Raw genomic sequence first — 27,572 nt, forward strand, 5'->3', positions numbered from 1 at the left:
GGTACGGTAGGCGCTAGTTTAGTCTGGCTGTCGACGGGAGGTGATTGGTCGAGCTATGTTCAACTAATATGGGGAGCGGTCCGGTAGTAGGATTGAAGTAGCATGAGTGCATTTTGTCATCATGTTCACATTTGTGATAACGACTGAGCTATTATCACTTCTTTTCTACGAGCTGAGACTTAGCAATAATATATGGTCGTGTGCATCACCGACATAGTGGCTAGGGGTTAGACCTTCATTATGAAAAGAAAAGCAAAAAAAGATGGCCACCTCATGTCATTAGGAAGCATGTCTGAAATCTTGATGAATGGTTCTACAACGCGATAATCAGGACACATGATGCAAATTAATTCCCCATGCTGACAGTGAATCTCAATGCCAGCTCGATTCTCGATTGTTGAACAAGAAATATAGATCTACACTGGACCACTAATTAGCTGTTATCCGTGGCCGCCGTAAGGAGGGGCTGTTTCTTGGTATCATCCCACTTGTTCAATCTTTTATGCGCCTCCTCAACCTGAAGGTCAAATAAAACAAGTACATTTACGTAGTGTATCTTTATCAATGCATATTTTTTAACAATTTGCATCGTCCATATATACTCCTAAGAAGGATCAGAATCATGCGATAGAAGGCGCGATGGTGAGAAACAGGAGGTCTGGATGTTAAATTTGTGACAACTACAAGCTATGGTGATAGAGGTAGGTAGAATGAATCTTCGGACCTCACATAGTTTAACTCCATTTTCATCATTAACACTTTTGTGAAAAGTAACGGAAATGTTTGACTCAACTGTCTGCTCTATACATTTAGTGACAGGGGGTACCTCTTTGCTCCAATCGGTTCTGATGGTGACCCACAGTAGAATGGCCGTCTGCATAGTCGTTCCTCCAATCATGCCACTCCAAATGCCCTGCGAGCAGGCATACGATGCCATCACCAAACACAAGTTAGAACACAGAAGTAAAGATTTCGTCATCACCATATATATATATATATATATATATATATATATATATATATATATATATATATATATATGAAAAAATTGAAGGATAAATCCACCACCTTTACGCCGAGGTTGAAGACAAAACCGAGAACAATGCCAAGGGGTACGCCTACGATGTAGTAACAACCAATGTTCACGTATGCAACAAACTGTTGCCATCCACATCCAACAGCAACACCTGATAATTGTATGCATGTCAGTAAAGTTCAAAATCCATGTATATTTTCCCCTGTTGTTTGAGTAATGCAATCGACATGAAAACTTTTTGAAATAGTCTACTAATGGACTAATCAAGATAGCACATGTTGGCGTGGAGAAACTTTCAAAAAAATTACCTGACAGTACAGGCTGTATGCCATTGAGAATGAGCGTGATGGCAAGGAGCGGGCAGAGATCCGCCACCGCGTCGGAAACTATTTCACTCTCTGTGAACAAGTAGCTGATGTGGTTGCGTAGGCAGAGCATCACAATGGCAAAGACAACAGAGATGGCAGCACAGAGCGAAGTGACGACCCACACTGAGAAAAATGCTGACTTGGGGTTGCCGGCACCGAGCTCATTGCTCACCCTTACACTGAAATGAAAACGTATCCGTTAGCTAGTTAGAGTACTACTACTTTCCTAGATGTCAGTATGCAATGATAATGTTGCCAAGTCATTGAGTCTAGAGTCACAAACCTTGCGGCGGCGTTGAAACCTACTGAGATCATGAACACCCAACCGGAGATTGTCATACTGCACAAATCGCAGGTTAATTAGCACAAACTCTGCAGATTGATTACTATGCAGAGGCACAAAACATCAGCAAGAATTATGGATGAATGGTACTCACCACACAGAGAGGGAATCCAGGGCAATCTCAGGGTCGGGGAGCAAGCCGGCAATGAGCACCAGGATCTGAAAGTACCATGTCTCAAGGCACAGCATGACAGCAGACGCGGCGGAGAGCTTGAGAAAGGCCGGCAAGCCGGAGAATGCCTGCCAGGTGAACCCGGTCCACGTCTCCCGGCAGGTCGGGCTCACGACGATGTACGCGAACTGCGCCACGACAATGACCCACCAGCTCAGGCTCAGCACCAGCGAGGCGCCGAGCAGGCCGAGGCCAGCCTTGTAGACGACGACCCAGCTGAGCAGCAAGTGCAGCACGAGCGTGCCCGTGGAGATGTAGGCGCTGGGGAGGACGATGCTCTGCGCCTGCATGAACTTCTGGATCGGGAAGTTGATGGCGTACGCGAAGATCTGAGGGATGAGGCCGTAGACGAAGATCGACGCGGCGTGGGCTATCTCCGGCGACTGTCCTAATAGCACGAGGAGTGGCTCCGAGAAGGCGTAGATCACGGCGAGCGGTATACCGGTGCAGCAGAGGAGCACGGCGGAGCGTTGCAGGTAGGTTCCGAGCATGTCTTTCTTTTGCGCACCGAAGGCTTGTCCGCACAGGGTCTCCACTGCGCTACCCATGCCCAGCTGCAAGAATGTAATGTCTTGTTAGTGTGATAAATTGCGATTAAACAGTCAACATACCTTTTAAAATCAATATTTAATAACTAAGAAAAGTAAATAAACAATAGACTCTAAATAATACAAAGACATTCAAACATTTTTTGGAAATTATATACTGAAGAAAACCTGGGAAAACCCCCTGAATTTGTTTTTTGCGACGATTTATCAGTCTCAATACTGAATAGTCAAGGACCACTATATTATATGGCTCTTGGCATCCTTAGAGTAACATCTAGGGGGGATTTTCTTATAAGGTTTTCCTCATTTGAGCCTTCCTAATATCTAGACAGCGGGGAGAACCGGCAGAGGCAGCGAGGGTGATCTAGGAGTGTCATATGTACTACTCCCTCCGTCCCGTAATGTAAGATGTTTTTTTGATGTAAGACGTTTTTTTGACACTACACTACTTTCAAAAAAACATCTTACATTACGGGACGGAGGGAGTGTAGTGCCAAAAAAACGTCTTACATTACGGGACAGAGGGAGTAGTACATATAACCACATATCATCGTTTAAGAAGAAATTTTCAGACGCAAGGTGTCAAAAGGAGTGAACGTCTCCCTGCAAAAAAGGAGTGAACGTCCTAACCACGAACCAAACCAACCTGAAATTTGAATGTCAACGTAAAACACTCAAGGGGGTGATATACCCGGTTTTCAAGATTTCAAGGTGAAAACATAGTATGAAAATGGATTTTTGGGGGTTGTTTGTTCGTCACCCAGCATATTATAAGATTAAAAAAATATAATGTTTCTTCTTTTCTATCAATTCACTTCTGCCCATAGCACATAGGCCCATTAATGCTATGTCTCGCTTAATGGGAGACAGAAGCATCGGTTGCCTACATGATCCGTGAAATGGGCCCACCCGATAAGGTGGTAGCGATCGGTTTTCAGAAGATGAACATATTTGGGAAACCATCCACCCGATTTTGAAAAGGTTCCGCGTGGTTTATCCTGTGATTTTCTCTATTGTTTTCAAGGTTTTTTTTTAGATTTTTACTCCTTTTGTTTATATACTTATTTATTTTGAAATACATATAAGTTCTTAATACATGTTGAACATTTTTTATATATGGATTGCACATTTTTCAGATACGCAATGAAAATATTTTAAATACATGGTGAATTGTTTTAAGACACATTAATTAAAAAACAAAATCATGTACATTTTTTTTCAATGGACAAACATTGTTTACACGTTGGCAATTTCCATGGCACTCCTAGATCAGTTATTCAAAATATTTTATATGAAAAATTCTATGAACAGTTATTTAAATATTTGTAAAAAATCTAACTTTTAATAACTGTTTGTTGAAAATATTTTTACTATTTTCTTATAAAATTCTGATATAATTTCCATGGCACTCCTAGATCATGTACATTTTTATCTTTTATATGATTTGATGAAATTGAAAAATTATATGAGAAATTTATAAGCAAATCATAAAAATATTTTCAACGAACAGTTACTAAAAGTTAGAATTTTTACAAATTACACGATTTTTTAAATTTTCATGAAGATTTTTTTTAAATGTCACGTATATATTTTGAAACATTTGAACAGTTTTTAAATGTCATGATATTTTTAATTATACAATTTTTTTAATGCCGACAACAATCTTACATACCACAAATATTTTTTAATATGTGGTTAACAGTTTTAAAACTAAATATAGCAGTTTTACCATATAGATATATATTTAGAAGATTTTTGGAATATAATAAAAGTAAGAAAAGAAAAGAAAAGTTGTGTCGGGCCCAAAAGAAAAAAGCATTGGAATGTTTGAAGCTTCTATTGTGCCAACCCACTACAAGCTTCGCCGATGCTAGCGCTTCTATCTTCTCACAAAAAGTGAGATATAGTCTCACGCTTGACGTGTGTTGCGACGGAATGTCACCTAGTTGGCATGTGTTTCAACAGAATGTTAGCTAATTGCATAGGAATAACGCGATTGTGCCGGCCCACTTTGTGCTTATTATTGTATCGATATATCTAACTTTGTTTTTTTAACTAGTTTTCACTCAGTTTCTCATTTTAGTTTCCCCAAAACAAGTTTTTTAAGTGAAAAACTTTTTGAAATTTCTATAACATTTTTTAATAAAACATGATTGTTTAGAAACATGTGAACATTTTAGTTTACGAAATATTTAAAATATGTGATTTTTTAAATGTTGACAAACACTAAACATTTAAAAAAATTCAGGAACATATTGGAAAACTGTGAATATTTTAAAATAATTTAAAAATAAGAACAGGTAGAGAAAACAATGTAAAAAGAAAATACTGGGCCAAAATATTGTAGAACCTTCGTGAAATAGGAAAAAATTGACTAGAACCTTCCCAAGTAATTAGGCCGGTCCATCTCATGTGGCTAAGGTGTGTTCATTATAGCTCATTACCTAGCTGGCTAGCTTAGTGTCTCCCTCTCCCTCTCAAGTAAAAGTTGGCTAGCTTACTGTCTCCCTCTCCCTTCCCCTCTCAAGCAGTGGACTTTTTGTGTGCCAAGAATCGTCAAATTTTCAACGGTAGAATCGTTGCGGAGGACTTTATGGTTTAGGCAAATAATCAACTTAGAGAGCTTGAATTTATATGGCAATAATCATTTTCCAGTGAGGTAGGCCATGTTTTACATTTTGGGACACGCCCCTGATTTTCCTTGCTCGGGCCATGTCTCGATGTAGATGATTTGCGGCGAAATTGCGCACATGGTCCGGAGTCGAGATTCTCAGTAGGTAGCAAATTGGTCATACATGACATCATGCCTAGTGCAACCTAGTGTGATTGAAACAATATTTATAGGAAAAACTAATATTCCAAATCACATGGGAAGTTTCCAAAGCATACAAGTGGCCTATAGGAGCCGACGCGACTCAACAAGTCAAATTTGTCTGCAGTCGGTCGCCGTTGCAATCCATCGACTGTACGCAACCATAAACAAATCAACCCCATGACACACGAGCTTGGTTCTTGCCACCAGTAAATAAACGTGAGATAGTGCTCTTTCGCTTTGGTCAAATCAATGCTTCCCAAAAGTGACATGTTGATTCAGCATTTCGATCTAATTCACCCGCAAAAAAAAGGAAAAAAAAGCATTTCGATTTAATAAGCTGTGGGTGATTAAGAGCATCAATCAACAAGTGAAATAAATATTAGTAGTACTGTATAGGGTCAACACTTTTGGTCCAATCATCGCCCATTGATGAGAGGTTAATCTATGGAGCATCTCGATCTACTCTACACTGAAGCATCGAAAATATATAGTACTCTTTCGGCCCAACAATGGCAGGTTCATTGGACACTCCGATCTTAGCAGTACGGTTAAGTGAAATAGCAGTACTGTTAAGGGGTATTTCTTGAAAATGTCACTCCCACGTGCTCAGGCGATGACAACTGGCAACCCGGGAGTTTTCCCTTTTTCCGTCAATTCATTTTTTCAAACCCCCCGCAAAAAAATAAATTTATTTTTCAAACATTTTATCTCTTGAACCGTCCAAATCCTGAATCATTTTCATTGCTAGATTCCCCGCGACTAGATATCATGTTAATTGGTTTTGACAAACTTTCTTTCATAAAAAAACCAGGTAAAAAAGATAGAAAAACGTCGTAGCCGGAAACACGTTTTTTCCCTTACATTTTTCCCTTTCTGGGAAGTGCCACCCGCGGAAGCAAATCTTTGCCTCTCGTGAAAGCAAAAAAAATATATATATGTGCCTATTTTCATGCAAAAAAATTATTTTTTGAAATTAATTTTTCTCCAAAATTTAGGGAAAACTAGGCGAAAACCATAAAACCCTAAAAAAAATCGTCTAAACCCCGCAAACGTGTACATAAAAAAAATCATATCATGGGGGAGTGCCTAACACACGACACGTGGCGGTGACTGAGAGCGCGCCACTTGTTGCGCTCTCCACCCGCCAAAAGTGACCCTTGAGGGGCTCCCGCAAGGGGTACCCCTAATTGGGTGATCTCATTGTTTTCTCAACACAGAATCCCCCCTCCCCCACTCTCCCTCTCCCTCTTCCTCTCTCAAGTAAAAAAAGTTGGCTTGCTTATTAACTTTGGGCATGCTAAGAATCGTCAACTTTTTCCCGCACAAAGAAGTTAACCCCGAGAGTATGAATTTATAGTTGCAATAATCATTCTCTATTGTTTTCGTTTTCTGTTTTATTTTACTCTTCAATTTTTTGTTGATAGCGTACCAAGTTTGCTGTTTGGCACAATCATTTTCAATCGAGGTAAACCATTTTCCCTTTTAGATGGTAGGCCAAGTTTTAGAGTTTGGGACATGCCCACAAGTTTTCCTTGCTCGGCTCTGTTTCGACGTGGTGGATTGGCGGCCAGATTGGTCATGTCTGACATCATGCCTATAATCCCACTAAGTGTGAGTGAAACAATATTTTATAGGAAAACGAATATTCCAAATCACATGGGAAGTTTGCTAAGTACAAGTGGCCTATAGAGAAAGAGCGGATGACCCAACCAAGTCAAATTTGTCTCCCGTCGATCGCCGTTGCAGCCCATCAACTATACTCAACCATAAACAAATCAACACCCCGGCACATTCGCCAATAAACAAATGTGAAATGGTGCTCTTTCGCTTTGGTCAAATCAAGGCCCAAAAGTGACAGGTTGATTGAGCATTTCGATCTAAGCTGTGGGCAATTAAGAACAGCAACAAGTGAAGTAGTAGCAGTAGTTTCTATTGTATACTACTGTCCAACACTTTTGGCCCAATCAGCGCCCATTGATGAGAGGTTGATCTACGGAGCATCTCGATCTATTCTACTCCGAAGCATCGAAAATATATAGTAATATTTCGGTCCAACAATGGCAGGTTCATTGAACATTCTGATCTTAGCTGTGGGCCACTCAGCGTTTTGGATCTACTACACCAAATCTACACCAAAATGCAGAGTGTCGCCTAGCTAGAGTATATTTTTGACGAGAAACAGCGAGCGCTGAATGATTTGGAGGCGAGATGGAGGGGGAGCGAACGCACCATGAGGCCGTAGGCGAACATCTGGACGCCGGTGTTGCCGAGGGAGGCGGCGGCGAGCTCCAGGCTGCCGAGGTGGCCGGAGAAGATCTGCGTGGACATGGACATGAGGTAGTTGATCATGTACATGACCACCGCCGGCGCCGCCAGCCGCGTCAGCATCCCGAGCTCGATCGCCCCCGCCGCCCACACGCGCCCCGCCAGCGGCGCCGACGAGTCCGTCAGGATGCTCTCCAGCCGCCCCGGCGCTTCCCCGTCCGCCATGGGAGCTGTGTGTGTGCGAGCTGTGCTCTGTCGGCGTTGACTGAGATGGTAGCTCCGCTCGCTCGGCCAGGCCCGTCGACGGACGGACGCTGGCGTATATAATGGCGCGATCTGTGCGTGTGCGTGTGCGTGTGTGCGTGTGTGTGTTTGCTCCTTGAATCGAATCAATGCGGCAGCTACCGACCGGGCCGATGACCACTTCGGCTGTAGCTGTAGGCAGTAGGCTGCTCACCACAGGTTGGTGCAGTAACAGCTTGCCAAATGCGTTCAAACAAATGAACAAAATAAAAAGGAAAACAACTTGCCAAATCTCGCCGGTTCGCCACGATATGAACCGTGGCTCCCGCTGACAGTGGGGCCCAGCTGGCCACCGACGGACATACCGAGCGCATGATAGACTGCTCCAGGATCAACTCAGTTATCATTTACAGATGCCCCCTTGGTACATTTGCATCTGCACCCCCCAAAACAATATGTCTTTAGAGCATCTACAATATGTCTTTAGTGATAAGGAGGCGGCGCTGCAGCCGACTGTGGTCCTCACGGTCCCGGTCTATAATCAGACGAGGCGGAGGGGCGACGCGCTGCGCCTGCTCGCGCGTGTAGACGTCGTGGAAGTTCAACTGCGCGCGAGGCCTCCCTAGGCGCCATGCCGCAGCGTCGTACGCGCAGGCGGCCTCGTGCGCGGTCCCGAACGTGCCGACGCTGAGGCAGACGTCGCCGGACCGGATCTCGGCGTAGTAGGCGCTAGAGGGGCGCAGGCGAACGCCGCGGTAGCCAGATGATCCCCGGCGGCGCGGCGACATGGTGGCGCGGTGGTGGCGGGGCGCTGAGAGCGGCGAGGAAGCGGTGAAAGTGGCGGGAAGGCGGGAAAATGCGCGCGTGGCACGACAGTGTGGTGCAGCGCGTGGCGAGCGCCGCATTTTATAGGCGCGCGCGAAGCGGCGCGTCAAATCTACCGCGCGACCGACAACTTTCTCCCCCGCGCGCGATTATTTCCCGTCGCCGCTGAAGCGCGTGAAAACTTGTCGCACGCGCTAAAGGGGCATTTTACCACGCGCGCGTCTTTTGGCGCGGCTGCCGGAGATTCTCTTACAAACTCAAAACAGATTTTCACATCTCTCCTCAAGATCCCCATTGTTCTTTTCCTTTTCAAAACGGATCCCCATTGTTCTCAGTTTTACCAACAAGTATTGAATACTGTGGCCCGGTCGGTCTTATCTGAACCACGATATTAACTGTGGCTCCCGCTGACAGTAGGGCCCAGCTAGCCAGCGACGGACATAACGAGCGCTGGGCACTCGATCGGATTCTAAAATCCACCTACAAAAAACAGTTTCCAGTACATACTAGTACTGGTATACCTGGAGATTCCTGACAAGGAGTACTATGACATCAACAACAATTTGTTGCCCCTTTTGTTTGTCCTTATTTATTTTTTCTGAGATAAGCTTGTCCTTCTTTTTTTTTTTTGCGTCTCGCTGTCCGGCTCGCCACGATATTAACTGTGGGTGTGGCTGTAAAGTGGGCCCCAGGTAGCCAGCGACGGGACATACCGAGTGTGAGCCCTCACCTCCACCACCACCGCCCTGGCTTTTGCGCGCCTACTGACCAAAGCTAGAGTGTGAGCCCTCACCTCACTCGCGCCGTTTGCAGCGAGACTCCCACTCCTCATCTGTGAGAAGCAAGCAGGTGCCGCTAGCGGACTCATCTCTCTGAAGACGATCCTCGACTGTGCGTGGACGACCCTTTCTATTATTGTTCCTCAAACCTTTACATCATCCTATTGGTTTTCTTTTTATAAAACTAAACATGATCCGGAAACTATGAAAATTTGCATGGGGGTCATGTTACGACAACATTTTAACGTGGTTAAACTTTCAGAAAATTGCACAAAATCTGGATCATACATCTCTTTGTAACTAATTTGATTTTTTTTGAATTTGTGTTAAAGATCGCAACATTTGTTGAAATCCCTAACATTATTTGAAATTTCTGAATATTTTTTAAAAGGAAAACCCCCAACAAAAATCAGTAAAAGAAAAGAACTTTTAGATTACAACCACTCGTGCCCGAGCCCAACAGCAAATTTAGGCCTGCAAGTATTTCCACCAGCCCAACGGCACCACTCGTGGCCGAGCTTCTCTGCTATCCAGCCGCCGCCCCTCTCCTCCGAAATCCCCAAATCCCCAAACCCTAAGCATCGGCGACGCCAAATCCTCAAATCCAGCCCCTCAATCGCCGCCATTTGCTCCTCGATCGAAGCCAAACCCTAAGCATCGATCGGCCACGCGGTGGGAGTCGCCGAGGTGTTTGTCGAGGATGAAGGAGGAGGAGGGCGGCTGCAGCAGCCAGAAGCGGCGGGCGGGATGGGAGTCGCTCCAGCCGGACCTCGTCCATCTTGTTGCCGACTGCGTCCTCTCCACCGGCGGCGTCGACGAGTACATGTCCATGAGCGCCGTCTGCCCCACCTGGCGTTCTGCCGTCGCCAAGCCATCTCCGCACGCCGCGGTCGCCGACCTCCGTTTCCGCCCACGGCAGTGGGTCTTGCTCAACGGGGCAGACGACGACCAAGGCCGGCCCCTCTTCCTCCACGTCACCACAGGGCGCTTCCGCCGCCTGCGCCTCTCGTTGCTCCATGACTACATCCTCGTCGGTGCATCCGACGGTCTCCTCGTCCTGGGGGATAGGGAGCGCCCGCATGCCGCTCGTCTCCTCAACCCATTGACTGGTGACATGCTTCCCTTTGCGGCGCCGATACCTCCGGGGTCTCGGGTGGCGACAACAATCGCTCTGGCCGGCTCCGAACCAACGATTATCTTCTCATTCCCACAGATCCTCTGCAAATACGTATTGCTCGGTGGTAATAATGCAGTGGTTTACTCTGCTGATCCCATGGGCCAGCTCTGCGCGGTGAAGATTCATGATGCTGCTTTGAAGGAGGAAGAGTCGTTCTGCCTCCGGAGCATGGTCACCTGTGCAGGCAATGTTTATGTGCTCAGTTTGACAGGAATGCTATATAAGATCGTTTGGACCGGTGGCCTTTGGTATGCGGAGAGGATACTGGAGATTGAAATGCACTACACTGGTGCTCTCGTGGAGTCTGCTGGTAAACTGCTGGTTGTTAGAGTGGATCTCGGAATCACTGAATTTTTCAGCGTGGACGTTGAGCGGAAGGTACTTGAACCACTCGAAAGTATCGGCAGCTGTGCGCTCTTTCTAAGTTTTGGAAGGTGCATGTTAGTTGACGCAGATAAGGTTCCTTCCATCAAGGGCAACTGCACTTACGGCAGTTTTGGTGGAAACAAGTTTTATAACATGTACACCAGGTATGACCTCAGCGATGCCAAGAAAGAAAACATCACCGGCCCCCAGGTGCCTGGTTATCTCTCATGTTTGATAGCTGATAGTGATATCATCCGTGAAGGTCCTTTGAGCCTTGCTCAGGTTCTCCTCACACCCTGTCCAGATGTTAAAGCTCAGCTAGACCGTATCCGCTGCAAAATCTAACTTGTACGCCTTGGGCATTTCACGACTTGCTCAACTTCAAATTGCATGCTGCTACTTCCTTGAATTCCTTCCGGACAAGTTCTCTTTCTCAGTGGACTTGACTGCAGAATGCCTAGATGTTGGATTCGTTGTTGCTCTGGCTGCTGATGCTCTAAGCAGGAGCTACAGTTGGGCTGGTCTCTGCATTCTGTATGTTTTGTCTCTTCATTCAGTGGTGTAGTTCCATTCATGTGCCTTGATGTCGTTGGATATGATGTGCCCTAGTAGTAGTACCTAATCATCAATCTCGCCGCTTCTCTGTCCCATGAGATGCCTCAGCCTTCTCGTAGCCTTTAACAAGTAAGCAATTGAGTACTTTTGAAGCATCCGGAATTCCGAATAGGTGTCCTCTGTTTGTCAATTCGTCAGTTTACTATACCATATACTCACTTTGCCGACATTAGACTATATTTGCTTCGTAAACTGACATGCAAAACATCGTCCACTCCTACATAGATGGATTCTGTTTCTACTTGATAACAGCAGACTATTATCCAGTGCACCGGATTTAGAATGTATGATTTCGTATGAAAAATTGAAATATTTGTTGAGATACAAAAATGACAAATTTGACATCAGTGTGATAATGAGTCAAATCTAAAGCCCAAGTTATGTTATGTACTATTCAGTGTTAAATATTATTGCTTGCGTTCTAAAATACTCCCTCCGTCCTTTGAAGAGTGTACTTCCAACTTTGTTGGAAAGTCAAACCTTTTTATATTTGACTGTATTTATACAATAATGCACCAACATTTATGCCATCAAATTAGTAGCATTAGGTTCATGATAAAATATATTTTCATCATATATGTACTTGGTTTCATAGACATTGATATATTTTTGCACAAATTCGGTCAAACATTGAGATAGTTTGACCCTCCAATAAAGTTGGAAGCACACTCTTTAAAGGACGGAGGGAGTAAATGTCAGAATTTCAAAATTTGTTCAATGTTTTAAAATTTGGTCCAAACATTCAACTTTTGTTCAGATTTTCCAAAAGTTCTTTTGAAAATATCAAAAAAATGTATTGATTTTTTTTCATAAATTCTAAAATATCCGTGTTTTCAAATTGTGTTTGGGATTTTAAAAATGTTCATTTTTTCAAACCTGTTCTTAGACCCAAAAAATGTTTGTCTTTTCAAATATTGTGAGGAGTTTCGAAAAATGCTCCCTTTTTACAAAATCTTCATGTTTAAAAAAAATCTTCATGTTTCTAAAAAAGCATCAATTTTTTTAAAAAATGATCGCGTGTTTAAAATATTATTTAAAGATTCAAAAATTGTTCATATCTTCAAAAAGTATTTGAGATTTTTCCAAAAATCTTTGTGTTTTCAGAAAATATTCTAGGTTGTATAAAAGTATTCTCAATTTTGAAAAAGTTTGCCATTTCAAAATATTCCCTTTTAAGAAAAGTGTTTTGAAGTTTCAAAATATGTCTTAGGTGTCTTGTTGATGATAGTTTTTAATGTTCTGCGATGCCTATTGTCCAGCAAAATCATTGTTTCAAGTCACTAGCCATGTCCGCACAAGCGGGAGTTCCTGTGTTTGATCCCTCGCACGCTCATTATTTTTTGGATTTTCACTGCTCAAACTGCAAATGGGTCGCCCCAATCGGGGGGTGGGGAGGCGCCCTGTGTGGAGTTGGCATATAGGGCCTCTCCATATGTATGATGAGACATAATGTACAGTGAAAAGAGTATATGTTCTTTCTGTTCGGGAATCCTCTATTTGCTTGGTTCGACACGTTTGATTTATTCTTTGGTTTCACCCCAACTCAGCAGACATAAGAGAACGCTGATGCTTTTTCAGACAATGAAAACCATAATGCTACCTGGAGAGTACTGGCAACCATAATTTTCCGGATGGAAACATGTCACCCACAACAAAATGTCGAGCAGATCTGCTTGGCCTTGAATGACTTACTCCCTCCGTCCCAAAATAAGTGACTCAACTTTGTAAGAAGATTTTGGGACGAAGGGAGTACTTGTGTTGGATGCTCTGTTTCGTAAGAAGATTTCCTCAAGATGCCTATGTAATGATGTAAATGTAAATGGTGGATGGTTTACTCTCTAACTCAATCTTGTCCAATCTTGTCACCCACAACAAGTTAAGCAGATGACCTTTTTCAATCTTGTTTACTACGTACTACTCCCTCCGTTCCTAAATATTTGTCTTTCTAGAGATTTCAACAAATGACTACATACGGAGCAAAATGGGTGAATCTACACTCTAAAATATGTCTATATACATCCATATGTGGTAATCATTTGAAATCTCTAAAAGACAAATATTTAGGAACGGAGGGAGTACAAACGACTGGAGATTAGTTTTAACTTCTCACGAAGCGCATCTCTGCATTGGACATGGCTTAAAACAATAAGCGGCTTTAAATCGCATTTGCTCGTTCTGAATGAAATCTTCATTGAACTAGTAACAGAGATAGAGATTCTTGTTGCTTAAGAAAAAAATAAACCAACTTTTCCTTTTCATTAAATCACAATGAGATTGGCCAATTACTAACTCATATTACTCCCAGGTTCAGGTTGAGGCTCTATATCTGCACCGAGTCGGATTCAATACCGACTGAAGTAGTCGGAATCGGACAACAGACCACTTCTGAGTCCCTTACCAAACCGGCAAGAAGGAACTGAAGAAAAAGAAGGCACTCGCCGGAGCCGCCGGCGCCTATCTGCTTTCCCAAGTTGGTTCCCTTCGTTGTTGGCTCGGCCTGACCTGACCAAGGAAGAAGTTACTATTTCAGCAGATCTGGGTTCAAGAATGAAATCTGGGATTAACCGGAAGGAATTGAACAACACTTACACAACGGAGCTAGGATAGCTGCCGGAGCCACGGGTGGGGCCGGAAGGGCGGTGCGGGAGACAGCCGGCGGAGGAAGAAATCGGGGGAGACGGTGTGCAGAGCAGTAATACAAAGGCCCTGGTCCAACTGGGGCTGGATCGAATCCCAACTCAGGCCGACCCAATGGGGCTCACGCCTATTTTTCCTCTGGAAAATAATAACTATAGCAAATACATTTGTACCACTGAAAAAAAAAGCAAATATATTTGTAAACTACTTTTATAAAACAGTTAGGAAAATGCCTAAACAATATCTATAACAATACATTCATAAACCCTCAAAAAACAAAACACTTGTAAACTCACACCTAAATATCCTGTGCACATCCTTACCTATGAAATTCAAACTATGTCAATTATGTTTAATACCATTTCTACCGCATTAAGAAAATCATGTCAAAGCTATAACCAACAAAATCTCTCTAACAATACATCTCATTTGATTGGTAAACCTCCAAAAATAAAGAACTATGGTTGTTCACAAGTAAACAAATTTCCCACTGAAGTGTATAATAAGTGAGTTTAGTATATGTGACTAAATAATAAAACATGCCATATATAACTCTAAAAATAGCCCACTCTAAAATATATGCAATATTTTATCTTACTAGGTAATTGCCCGTGCGTTGCAACGGGGCATACATATATATATATTTGAATGGTTCAACATCAATTATGTCTAACATTTACCTTTCAATTCCTCATGCCCACCATGAGACATTTACAAGTACAAATTTTGAGCTGATAACTGTGTTTGTAATTAATTCTACTTCCTCTGTCCCAAATTATAAGGAGTTTTTGGTAGGGTAAACTCCTTACAATTTGGGAGGTAGTAATTCTCTATGAAAATCAGTATGAATAGACATAAAAGAGAAGATGTTCTCTAAAGCTATTGAGAGTTATACTAAACGAAACGTGTGGCTACACTCAAGTGTAATACACTTGAGTTTTCAAAAAACCGACAAAACACATATCAAATGTTATCCAAAAATCCATTTGTTTTTGACATCAAACATGATCAAATGTTTTAGATACTTGCAAAATTTCAGCCACAAATAACATTGAAGGCGCTCTCACAAAAAATTTCACTCGTTATTATTTTCTTCATTTTGGGGTGCATGATTTTGTTTTTTCTTCGATAGCTCCTTAAATATTTTTGTGTGGATGAAATTCTGCAACAACTTAAAACATTTGATCATGTTTCATGTCACAAAATTTCAGAGTTTTTGGATCACATTTGATATCGTTTTTTTTTGTAAACTCGGGTGTAGTACACTCGAGAATAGAAGATGCACTGCCTATATTAAATTTAACATCCTGGACAAAGAATTGTACTCGAAAATACAATGGTAATACATAGCAATTACTATCTCTGTAAACTAATATATGATGTTTTAGATCACTTACAGAGGGAGTATTATTTTATTTCTCATGTTCATGAGATAAACTGAATCTGTGACCATCTCGTTTAATTTCATAAGTTTCAACAGTAGTGATCTTAAAGAGTGTGTATCTGAAATTCCAAATGGTTGGTGTTAAATTCTTTCGCACTACTTGCGCATCCATGTAGAAGTTATTCAATCTAGTAAGGTGCTACTTACTTGAACTATATAAAGGAATCGTCGACATTGACCACATGGCATTTCGCTTTGGCTCATAACATTGGAGAAGCAAACTTGTACAACGTCAATTAGGATATCACAAAGAAGTTCAGCTGGTCAGGAACCAAATGTTCAGACTCTGCTTGCTTTTGGGGATTGCTTTTGCCTCCTTGCTCTTGCATGGAACAAAATCATAACTCATTACTTTCTATGCATCCAACTATACTAACCACGGAAACACCATCAAAATAATCTTAACCATGGAAATCAATCAAGAAACACACAAACAAATGGGCATGTTTGAAGAAGAAAATGTTCTTGCTGTCGGCACATTAAAAACAACAACAGAAAATGGACAGTGAGAATACTTCAAATTTTCCTAAAGGCTGCAGTGGGCATTCGAATCGTTTGTACCCTTCTGTTGCCTGCTCTGGGCATATCCTCAGATCTACTACGTAACAATTTGATAACACAAACTGAAGGTATGTATATGTTCATCTAGGCAATGAGGAGGTCAATGGCCTGAGGGCGAGTCAAGGCCGAACAGGAGGCCAAGTGTGGCATGGCATCTGAGCCAAGTTCTACATTGACAGGTGTGAGCTGTGACTGCATGGAGCGACGTCAAGATCATGGCGGCAGGGGGGAAAGAATACGATCTCGTGTACCTGAGTTTCCTGTGCGACCGTCCGGCCGTATCCGATCGCTGGCTTAGCTAGCTAGCTTTCCTACGTGAACTCCAAAGATCGATCCAGTAGTTTGGTTTGGCCTAAGCATTGTACGTGCGCGTACCCGCCGGAAGAACTCGGCGGCGGGCTGCATCGTGAAGGTCGTGAAGGTCAACGGAGGGCGGCGCGCTGGATCATGTTCGAGAGAATTGGAGCGCACGATCGAAGGTCCAGCCCCAGGGAAGATGTTGTCGTCCTGAAACCCTCCACATCGCCTCTGCGCTTTCAGGGGAGGGTGGCTCAAGATCTACGCGGCAGGAGTTAGCTAGGCTAGACGACGGGAAAACCCTAGTATGGCTCGTCCAACCGAAGGAAATAGGGGAGGCAAATTAGAGCGTAATTTAAGGCTGATTTTGTAGAAAACCTGTGAAAGAAAAACCAGAGATGGAAGGGGCAAAAAAACATAGGGGCGCGGGGGGTGGGGGGTGGGGGCGATCGAAGGAGGTCGGACGAAGGCTGCGACGTAAGAGGGGAAACGGAACGTTCCGTTCCTTTTAGGTAGTAGAGATTTACACTATAGCTACACTGAATTAACATAGAAACTATACATTTACAAAATATGAAATGGGGTGGGAACAATATAATTGTCATCAAAATTGGATCGATGTTGCCATATTCTCTTACCAAGGTTGCCAAGCACCGGAGGGCACCAGATGACCAAGCACCGGATCCATCCGTGCCGTTGATCAACCAGGATCCCAATCCACCTCGGGATCCTGCTCAAGATTCATGCCCCTCAGATCAATCTCCTCACGTCGGGCCCCGTCCAACCAAGTAAGTTTCTACAAACCTTGGCTCTAGAACAGTTGCGGAGCTTGCAGCATATTTCTGGGCGGGCTGGGTAGGCTAAATTGCATGAAATTGGCATTTCCTCGGCCCATGGGCCAGCTATAATAGGAGAAGGTGCTGCAAAGCTGGGCGGGCCATGGCCTATGTAGCCTTGCTGAAGCTCCGCCAGTGCTCTAGAAGTCACCCCGTTCGCAGGTATCATTTTGACGTTTCAATCATTATTCCACAGGAAGCAACGGACCATTGTGGACGAGGTGTCATCACCTTCTCCGAGGCCTAAATCAGTAAAAAGGACCTGTCGCTTGGTTCGTTCACTAGATTTGGTTTTTTAGTTTTGTTTATATTTTCGCAATATTCTAAATACATATACTACAAAATATAATTCAGTAACTTTCTTAAAACTCTCACTGCACATTCATAAATTTTCATGCAATGTAAAATTATGTTTGCACAACTTTTAGAAAATGTTGATAGCACTAAAGAAATGTTTGTGACACTTAAAAAAGCATACATGTGTTCCACATACAAAATGTAGGTTACCTTTTTCAAAATGTTTACCTAATGTAAAAAAGAATGTTCGCATAGTAAAAACTGTATCATGCCATTCAAAAATGTTGTTGATACTTTCCAAAACTATTCATCACATCTGTAGCAAATTTTCACAAAATGTAAAAATTGTTGAGGTAGTTTAAAAAAAATATCCTTTCACCAATGTTTATACATTTAAAATAATGATCTTCACTTAAAAATGTTTTGTACCATTCATGAAATGTTCAAGATGCATTGAAAAATGTTTTGCACGTACCCAAGCAATTTTAAACATGTATTCAAATAAAATTTTCATCATGTATTGGAAAAATGTTTAACATTTACATATGAAATGTTCCGTGCGTATATGTAGAATTTATGACGTATATTTAGAAAAGTTGACACATGTTTAAGAAAGTAAAAAGGAAAAAAGAACAAGAAAAAACATAGAAACCCGATATCAAAACAAACAAACAAAGAAAGAATACAACATACACAACCTTGTAACACGGATCCAAAGCTGACCGTGGAATCTTCCCAAAACAGCTCAGGGGAGCTACAGTTTTGGGCCTGCATTCTAACCTTGCGCCAGTGGCCAGACTGTAGCTTTGTCTGTCTCGTCGCGGGTGATATATGGGGCGCCTATTTCTCGCTTATAGCCAGGCAGCAGACTGCTGCCTTGTCCGTGAGCATGCTACAAGGTGCTGGTGCGGCCCAGTAGCAACGTTAGTTATCAATCTGATGTCATGCTAATTTCGCTTTTCTTCTTTCATATTCTTTACTTTTTACTTTTATGTAAAACAGTGAATCTGAAAAATACTAACAAAATATAAAAAACATGAGCTCAGTTTTAGGAAATGTTGAAATCTTTCAAAAAAAAGTTCATGAAAAAAATGTTTCTGTGTTTCAAAACATATATGTGATTTTTAAAAATGTTTATACAATATAAAAATTGTGTAATATAAACAATGTTCTGTAACATTAAGAAAAGAACATGAATTTTTCAAGAAATGTTCCCCTGTTTCCAAAAAATGATTGTGATACTTACAAAAATATTTATAGAAATGTAAAACAAATTCATGTACTTCACAAAAATGTAAGTGAATCTTTTTAAAAGCACATGCAATGTAAATAATAAGTTTTGTAGTATAAGAAATTTTTTCATACCATTAAAAAAAGTACATGACAAAAATGTTCCCCTGTTTAAAAAAATGCTGATAAATATTGTGCACTAAAAGAACTGGACATGTGTTAGAACAAGAAAACCAATGAATACCGATAAAAAACTAAAAGAAGGAAGAAAACAAAGAAAGAAACAAAGAAACTAAGGTATAAAGAAGCAAAAAAAAGCAATAGAAAACCGGTGAAAGCAATGAAAAGTCAAATGTAACTAAGAAAAAATGAAGAGCCGAAGAAAAAATAAAAGAAAACAAAGATAGAAAATACGGTAGAAAACGAAGGCAAAAGAACTTAACCAGACAATGTGTACTTGTTGGAAATATGCCCTAGAGGCAATAATAAAAGCATTATTATTATATTTCCTTGTTCATGATAATTGTCTTTATTCATGCTATAATTGTGTTATCCGAAAATCGTAATACATGTGTGAATAACAGACACCGACATGTCCCTAGTGAGCCTCTAGTTGACTAGCTCGTTGATCAACAGATAGTCATGGTTTCCTGACTATGGACACTGGATGTCATTGATAACGAGATCACATCATTGGGAGAATGATGTGATGGACAAGACCCAATCCTAAACATAGCACAAGATCGTATAGTTCGTTTGCTAGAGTTTTCCAATGTCAAGTATCTTTTCCTTAGACCATGAGATCGTGTAACTCCCGGATACCGTAGGAGTGCTTTGGGTATGCCAAACGTCACAACGTAACTGGGTGACTATAAAGGTAGACTACGGGTATCTCCGAAAGTATCTGTTGGGTGACATGGATCAAGACTGGGATTTGTCACTCCGTATGACGGAGAGGTATCACTGGGCCCACTCGGTAATGCATCATCATAATGAGCTCAGAGTGACCAAGTGTCTGGTCACGGGATCATGCATTGCGGTACGAGTAAAGTGACTTGCCGGTAACGAGATTGAACGAGGTATTGGGATACCGACGATCGAATCTCGGGCAAGTAACATATCGATAGACAAAGGGAATAGCGTACGGGATTGATTAAATCCTCGACATCGTGGTTCATCCGATGAGATCATCGTGGAGCATGTGGGAGCCAACATGGGTATCCAGATCCTGCTGTTGGTTATTGACCGGAGAGTCGTCTCGGTCATGTCTGCTTGTCTCCCGAACCCGTAGGGTCTACACACTTAAGGTTCGGTGACGCTAGGGTTATGAAGATATGTATATGCAGAAACCCGAATGTTGTTCGGAGTCCCGGATGAGATCCCGGACGTCACGAGGAGTTCCGGAATGGTCCGGAGGTAAAGAATTATATATAGGAAGTGCTATTTCGGGCATCGGGACAAGTTTCGGGGTTATGGTATTGTACCTGGACCACCGGAAGGGTCCCGGGGGTCCACCGGGTGGGGCCAACTGTCCCGGGGGGCCACATGGGCTGTAGGGGGTGCGCCTTGGCCTAGCTGGGCCAAGGGCACCAGCCCCTATAGGCCCATGCGCCTAGGGTTTCCACCATGGAAGAGTCCATGTGGTGGAAGGCACCCCTAGGTGCCTTGGGGGGGAGGGAAACCTCCCCTTGGCCGCCGCCCCCCCTAGTAGATGCCATCTACTAGGGCCGGCGCCCCCCCCTTGGCACCCCTATATATAGTGGGGGGGGGAGAGGAGGGATTTTACACCAGCCCCTGGCACCTCCACCTCCCCCCGTTACGTCTCTCCCTCGTAGTCTCGGCGAAGCCCTGCTGCTGTGACGCCCTGCATCCACCACCACGCCGTCGTGCTGCTGGATCTTCATCAACCTCTCCTTCCCCCTTGCTGGATCAAGAAGGAGGAGACGTCTCCCGTCCCGTACGTGTGTTGAACGCGGAGGTGCCGTCCGTTCGGCGCTGGTCATCGGTGATTTGGATCACGTCGAGTACGACTACATCATCACCGTTCTTTTGAACGCTTCCGTGTGCGATCTACAAAGGTATGTAGATGCATCTAATCACTCGTTGCTAGATGAACTCCTAGATGATCTTGGTGAAACGAGTAGGAAAATTTTTGTTTTCTGCAACGTTCCCCAACAGTGGCATCATGAGCTAGGTCTATGCGTAGTTCTTCTTGCGCGAGTAGAACACAATTTGTTGTGGGCGTAGATTTGTCAACTTTCTTGCCGTTACTAGTCCTTTCTTGCTTCAGCGGTATTGTGGGATGAAGCGGCCCGGACCAACCTTACACGTACGCTTACGTGAGACCGGTTCCACCGACTAACATGCACTAGTTGCATAAGGTGGCTGGCGGGTGTCTGTCTCTCCTACTTTAGTTGGAGCGGAATCGATGAACAGGGTCCTTATGAAGGGTAAATAGAAGTTGAAAAATCACGTTGTGGCTTTAACGTAGGTAAGAAGACGTTCTTGCTAGAACCCTAATTCAGCCACGTAAAACTTGCAACAACAATTAGAGGACGTCTAACTTGTTTTTGCAGCAAGTGGTTTGTGATATGATATGGCCAAAGTTGTGATGAATGATGAATGATCTATATGTGATGTATGAGATGTTCATGCTATTGTAATAGGATTCACGACTTGCATGCCGATGAGTATGACAACCGGCAGGAGCCATAGGAGTTGTCTTTATTCTTTTATATGACCTGCGTGTCATCGAGAAACGCCATGTAAATTACTTTACTTTATTGCTAAACGCGTTAGCCATAGTAGTAGAAGTAATAGTTGGCGAGCAACTTCATGGAGACACGATGATGGAGATCATGATGATGGAGATCATGGTGTCAAGCCGGTGACAAGATGATCATGGAGCCCCAAGATGGAGATCAAAGGAGCTATGTGATATTGGCCATATCATGTCACGTTTATTATTTGATTGCATGTGATGTTTATCATGTTTTGCATCTTGTTTACTTAGAACGACGGTAGTAAATAAGGTGATCCCTCATACTAATTTCAAGAAGTGTTCCCCCTAACTGTGCACCGTTGCGACAGTTCGCTGTTTCAAAACACCACGTGATGATCGGGTGTTTTATTCAGACGTTCACATACAACGGGTGTAAGACAGATTTACACATGCAAACACTTAGGTTGACTTCACGAGCCTAGCATGTACAGACATGGCCTCGGAACACGGAAGACCGAAAGGTCGAGCATGAGTCGTATAGAAGATACGATCAACATGAAGATGTTCACCGATGTTGACTAGTCCGTCTCACGTGATGATCGGACACGGTCTAGTTTAACTCGGATCATGTAATACTTAGATGACTAGAGGGATGTCTAATCTAAGTGGGAGTTCATTAATAATTTGATTAGTTGAACTTAATTATCATGAACTTAGTCTAAATATTTTACAATATGTCTTGTGGATTAAATGGCCAACGTAGTCCTCAACTTCAACGCGTTCCTAGAGAAAACCAAGCTGAAAGACGATGGCAGCAACTATACGGACTGGTTCCGGAACCTGAGGATCATCCTCATAGCTGCCAAGAAAGATTATGTCCTACAAGCACCGCTTGGTGACGCACCCGTTCTCCCTGCAGAACAAGATGTTATGAACGCTTGGCAGGCACGTTTCGATGACTACTCCCTCGTTCAGTGCGGCATGCTTTACAGCCTAGAGCCGGGGCTCCAAAAGCGTTTTAAGAGACATGGAGCATATGAGATGTTCGAAGAGCTGAAAATGGTTTTCCAAGCTCATGCCCGGGTCGAGAGATATGAAGTCTCCGACAAATTCTTCAGCTGTAAGATGGAGGAAAACAGTTCTGTCAGTGAGCACATACTCACTATGTCTGGGTTGTATAACCGCTTGACTCAGCTGGGAGTTAATCTCCCGGATGATGCGTTCATTGACAGAATCCTCCAGTCGCTTCCACCAAGCTACAAAGAGCTTTGTGATGAACTTCAATATGCAGGGGATGGAAAAGACCATTCCTGAAGTATTTGCTATGCTGAAATCAGCAGAGGTAGAAGTCAGGAAGGAACATCAAGTGTTGATGGTCAATAAAACCACTAAGTTCAAGAAAGGCAAGGGTAAAAAGAACTTCAAGAAGGAGGGCAAGGAGGTTGCCGCGCCCGGCAAGCAAGCTGCCGGGAAGAAGCCAAAGAATGGACCCAAGCCCGAGACTAAGTGCTTTTATTGCAAGGGAAGCGGTCACTGGAAGCGGAACTGCCCTAAGTACTTAGCGGATAAGAAGGCCGGCAAAACAAAAGGTATATGTGATATACATGTAATTGATGTGTACCTTACTAGTGCCCGTAGTAGCTCCTGGGTATTTGATACCGGTGCAGTTGCTCACATTTGTAACTCAAAGCAGGGGCTGCGGAATAAGCAGAAACTGGCAAAGGACGAGGTGACGATGTGCGTCGGGAATGGTTCCAAGGTCAATGTGATCGCCGTCGGCACGCTACCTCTGCATCTCCCTTCGGGATTAGTTTTAAACCTTAATAATTGTTATTTAGTGCCAGCTTTGAGCATGAACATTGTATCAGGATCTCGTTTAATTCGAGATGGCTACTCTTTTAAATCTGAGAATAATGGTTGTTCCATTTTTATGAGAGATATGTTTTATGGTCATGCTCCTATGGTGAATGGTTTGTTCTTTATGAATCTCGAACGTGATGCTACACATGTTCATAATGTGAGTACCAAAAGAAGTAAGGTTGATAATGATAGTCCCACATACCTGTGGCACTGCCGCCTTGGTCACATAGGTGTCAAACGCATGAAGAAGCTCCATGCTGATGGACTTTTAGAGTCTCTTGATTATGAATCATTTGACATGCGAACCATGCCTTATGGGTAAAATGACCAAGACTCCGTTCTCAGGAACAATGGAGCGAGCAACCGACTTATTGGAAATCATACATACTGATGTGTGCGGTCCAATGAGTGTTGAGGCTCGCGGTGGCTATCGTTATGTTCTCACCCTCACTGATGATTTAAGTAGGTATGGGTATATCTACTTAATGAAACACAAGTCTGAAACCTTTGAAAAGTTCAAGGAATTTCAGAGTGAGGTTGAAAATCAACGTGACAGGAAAATCAAGTTTCTACGATCAGATCGTGGAGGAGAATACTTGAGTCACGAGTTTGGCACACACTTAAGAAAATGTGGAATAGTTTCACAACTCACGCCGCCTGGAACACCTCAGCGTAATGGTGTGTCCGAACGTCGTAATCGCACTCTATTAGATATGGTGCGATCTATGATGTCTCTTACTGATTTACCGCTATCTTTTTGGGGCTATGCTTTAGAGACTGCCGCATTCACTTTAAATAGGGCTCCGTCGAAATCCGTTGAGACGACACCGTATGAATTATGGTTTGGGAAGAAACCTAAGCTGTCGTTTCTAAAAGTTTGGGGATGCGATGCTTATGTCAAGAAACTTCAACCTGAAAAGCTCGAACCCAAGTCGGAAAAATGCGTCTTCATAGGATACCCAAAAGAAACTATTGGGTACACCTTCTACCTCAGATCCGAAGGCAAGATCTTTGTTGCCAAGAATGGGTCCTTTCTGGAGAAAGAGTTTCTCTCGAAAGAAGTAAGTGGGAGGAAAGTAGAGCTTGATGAAGTATTACCTCTTGAACCGGAAAATGGCGTAACTCAAGAAAATGTTCCTGAGGTGCCTGCACCGACTAGAGAGGAAGTTAATGACAATGATCAAGATACTTCTGATCAAGCCCCTACTGAAATTCGAAGGTCCACAAGGACACGTTCCGCACCAGAGTGGTACGGCAACCCTGTCTTGGAAATCATGCTGTTAGACAACGGTGAACCTTCGAACTATGAAGAAGCGATGGCGGGCCCGGATTCCGACAAATGGCTGGAAGCCATGAAATCCGAGATACGATCCATGTATGAAAACAAAGTATGGACTTTGACTGACTTGCCCGTTGAGCGGCGAGCCATAGAAAATAAATGGATCTTTAAGAAGAAGACAGACGCGGATGGTAATGTGACCATCTATAAAGCTCGGCTTGTCGCTAAGGGTTATCGACAAGTTCAAGGGGTTGCCTACGATGAGACTTTCTCGCCGGTAGCGAAGCTGAAGTCCGTCCAAATCATGTTAGCAATTGCCGCATTCTATGATTACGAAATATGGCAAATGGACGTCAAAACGGCATTCCTTAATGGTTTTCTTAAGGAAGAATTGTATATGATACAACCGGAAGGTTTTGTCGATCCCAAGAATGCTGACAAAGTGTGCAAGCTCCAACGCTCGATTTATGGGCTGGTGCAAGCATCTCGGAGTTGGAACATTCGCTTTGATGAGATGATCAAAGCGTTTGGATTTACACAGACTTATGGAGAAGCCTGCGTTTACAAGAAAGTGAGTGGGAGCTCTGTAGCATTTCTCATATTATATGTAGATGACATACTTTTGATGGGAAATGATATAGAACTCTTGGACAGCATCAAGGCCTACTTGAATAAAAGTTTTTCAATGAAGGACCTTGGAGAAGCTGCTTATATATTAGGCATCAAAATCTATAGAGATAGATCAAGACGCCTCATAGGTCTTTCACAAAGCACATACCTTGATAAGATATTGAAGAAGTTCAATATGGATCAATCCAAGAAGGGGTTCTTGCCTGTGTTACAAGGTGTGAAATTGAGCTCAGCTCAATGTCCGACCACGGCAGAAGATATAGAAGAGATGAGCGTCATCCCCTATGCCTCAGCCATAGGTTCTATTATGTATGCCATGCTGTATACCAGACCTGATGTTAACCTTGCCGTCAGTTTGGTAAGAAGGTACCAAAGTAATCCCGGCAAGGAACACTGGACAGCGGTCAAGAATATCCTGAAGTACCTGAAAAGGACTAAGGAAATGTTTCTCGTTTATGGAGGTGACGAAGAGCTCGTCGTAAAGGGTTACGTCGACGCTAGCTTCGACACAGATCTAGATGACTCTAAGTCACAAACCGGATACGTGTATATTTTGAATGGTGGGGCAGTAAGCTGGTGCAGTTGCAAGCAAAGCGTCGTGGCGGGATCTACATGTGAAGCGAAATACATGGCAGCCTCGGAGGCAGCACATGAAGCAATATGGGTGAAAGAGTTCATCACCGACCTAGGAGTCATACCCAATGCGTCGGGGCCGAACGAGCTCTTCTGTGACAACACTGGAGCTATTGCACTTGCCAAGGAGCCCAGGTTTCACAAGAAGACAAGGCACATCAAGCGTCGCTTCAACTCCATTCGTGAAAATGTTCAAGATGGAGACATAGAGATTTATAAAGTACATACGGACCTGAATATAGTAGATCCGTTGACTAAACCTCTCCCTAGAGCAAAACATGATCAACACCAGAATTCTATGGGTGTTCGATTCGTCACAATGTAACTAGATTATTGACTCTAGTGCAAGTGGGAGACTGTTGGAAATATGCCCTAGAGGCAATAATAAAAGCATTATTATTATATTTCCTTGTTCATGATAATTGTCTTTATTCATGCTATAATTGTGTTATCCGGAAATCGTAATACATGTGTGAATAACAGACACCGACATGTCCCTAGTGAGCCTCTAGTTGACTAGCTCGTTGATCAACAGATAGTCATGGTTTCCTGACTATGGACACTGGATGTCATTGATAACGAGATCACATCATTGGGAGAATGATGTGATAGACAAGACCCAATCCTAAACATAGCACAAGATCGTATAGTTCGTTTGCTAGAGTTTTCCAATGTCAAGTATCTTTTCCTTAGACCATGAGATCGTGTAACTCCCGGATACCGTAGGAGTGCTTTGGGTATGCCAAACGTCACAACGTAACTGGGTGACTATAAAGGTAGACTACGGGTATCTCCGAAAGTATCTGTTGGGTAACATGGATCAAGACTGGGATTTGTCACTCCGTATGACGGAGAGGTATCATTGGGCCCACTCGGTAATGCATCATCATAATGAGCTCAGAGTGACCAAGTGTCTGGTCACGGGATCATGCATTGCGGTACGAGTAAAGTGACTTGCCGGTAACGAGATTGAACGAGGTATTGGGATACCGACGATCGAATCTCGGGCAAGTAACATATCGATATACAAAGGGAATAGCGTACGGGATTGATTAAATCCTCGACATCGTGGTTCATCCGATGAGATCATCGTGGAGCATGTGGGAGCCAACATGGGTATCCAGATCCCGCTGTTGGTTATTGACCGGAGAGTCGTCTCGGTCATGTCTGCTTGTCTCCCGAACCCGTAGGGTCTACACACTTAAGGTTCGGTGACGCTAGGGTTATGAAGATATGTATATGCAGAAACCCGAATGTTGTTCGGAGTCCCGGATGGGATCCCGGACGTCACGAGGAGTTCCGGAATGGTCCGGAGGTAAAGAATTATATATAGGAAGTGCTATTTCGGGCATCGGGACAAGTTTCGGGGTTATCGGTATTGTACCGGGACCACCGGAAGGGTCCCGGGGGTCCACCGGGTGGGGCCAACTGTCCCCGGGGGCCACATGGGCTGTAGGGGGTGCGCCTTGGCCTAGATGGGCCAAGGGCACCAGTCCCTATAGGCCCATGCGCCTAGGGTTTCCACCATGGAAGAGTCCATGTGGTGGAAGGCACCCCTAGGTGCCTTGGGGGGGAGGGAAACCTCCCCTTGGCC

The 27,572-nt window shown here is 43.4% G+C and overlaps 1 protein-coding gene across 1 annotated transcript; it reads right to left on the bottom strand.

The window, feature by feature from the left end:
* Positions 1-238: 238 nt before the first annotated feature.
* On the bottom strand, positions 239-7,886 carry LOC119278744 (protein DETOXIFICATION 40-like). The gene is made up of 7 exons (XM_037560079.1): positions 7,512-7,886; positions 1,842-2,473; positions 1,688-1,744; positions 1,345-1,583; positions 1,069-1,187; positions 827-913; positions 239-517 (listed from the first exon to the last, which is right to left on the bottom strand). Exons 1-7 carry the CDS (start codon positions 7,770-7,772, stop codon positions 434-436), a joined length of 1,479 nt encoding a protein of 492 aa, XP_037415976.1. The 5' UTR covers positions 7,773-7,886; the 3' UTR covers positions 239-433.
* Positions 7,887-27,572: the final 19,686 nt, after the last annotated feature.

The sequence above is a fragment of the Triticum dicoccoides genome, chromosome 3B (assembly GCF_002162155.2).
Source record: "Triticum dicoccoides isolate Atlit2015 ecotype Zavitan chromosome 3B, WEW_v2.0, whole genome shotgun sequence".
NCBI classification, from domain to species: Eukaryota; Viridiplantae; Streptophyta; class Magnoliopsida; order Poales; family Poaceae; genus Triticum; species Triticum dicoccoides.

Bases quoted from the DNA above. Each gene is read 5' to 3' on its own strand.
- LOC119278744 (XM_037560079.1), bottom strand. From the start codon at position 7,772: ATGGCGGACGGGGAAGCGCCGGGGCGGCTGGAGAGCATCCTGACGGAC. The intron at 2,474-7,511 runs GTGCGTTCGCTC...ACATTCTTGCAG, and splicing joins TGTTCGCCTACGGCCTCATG to CTGGGCATGGGTAGCGCAGT. The intron at 518-826 runs GTACCCCCTGTC...TTTGACCTTCAG, and splicing joins GAACCGATTGGAGCAAAGAG to GTTGAGGAGGCGCATAAAAG.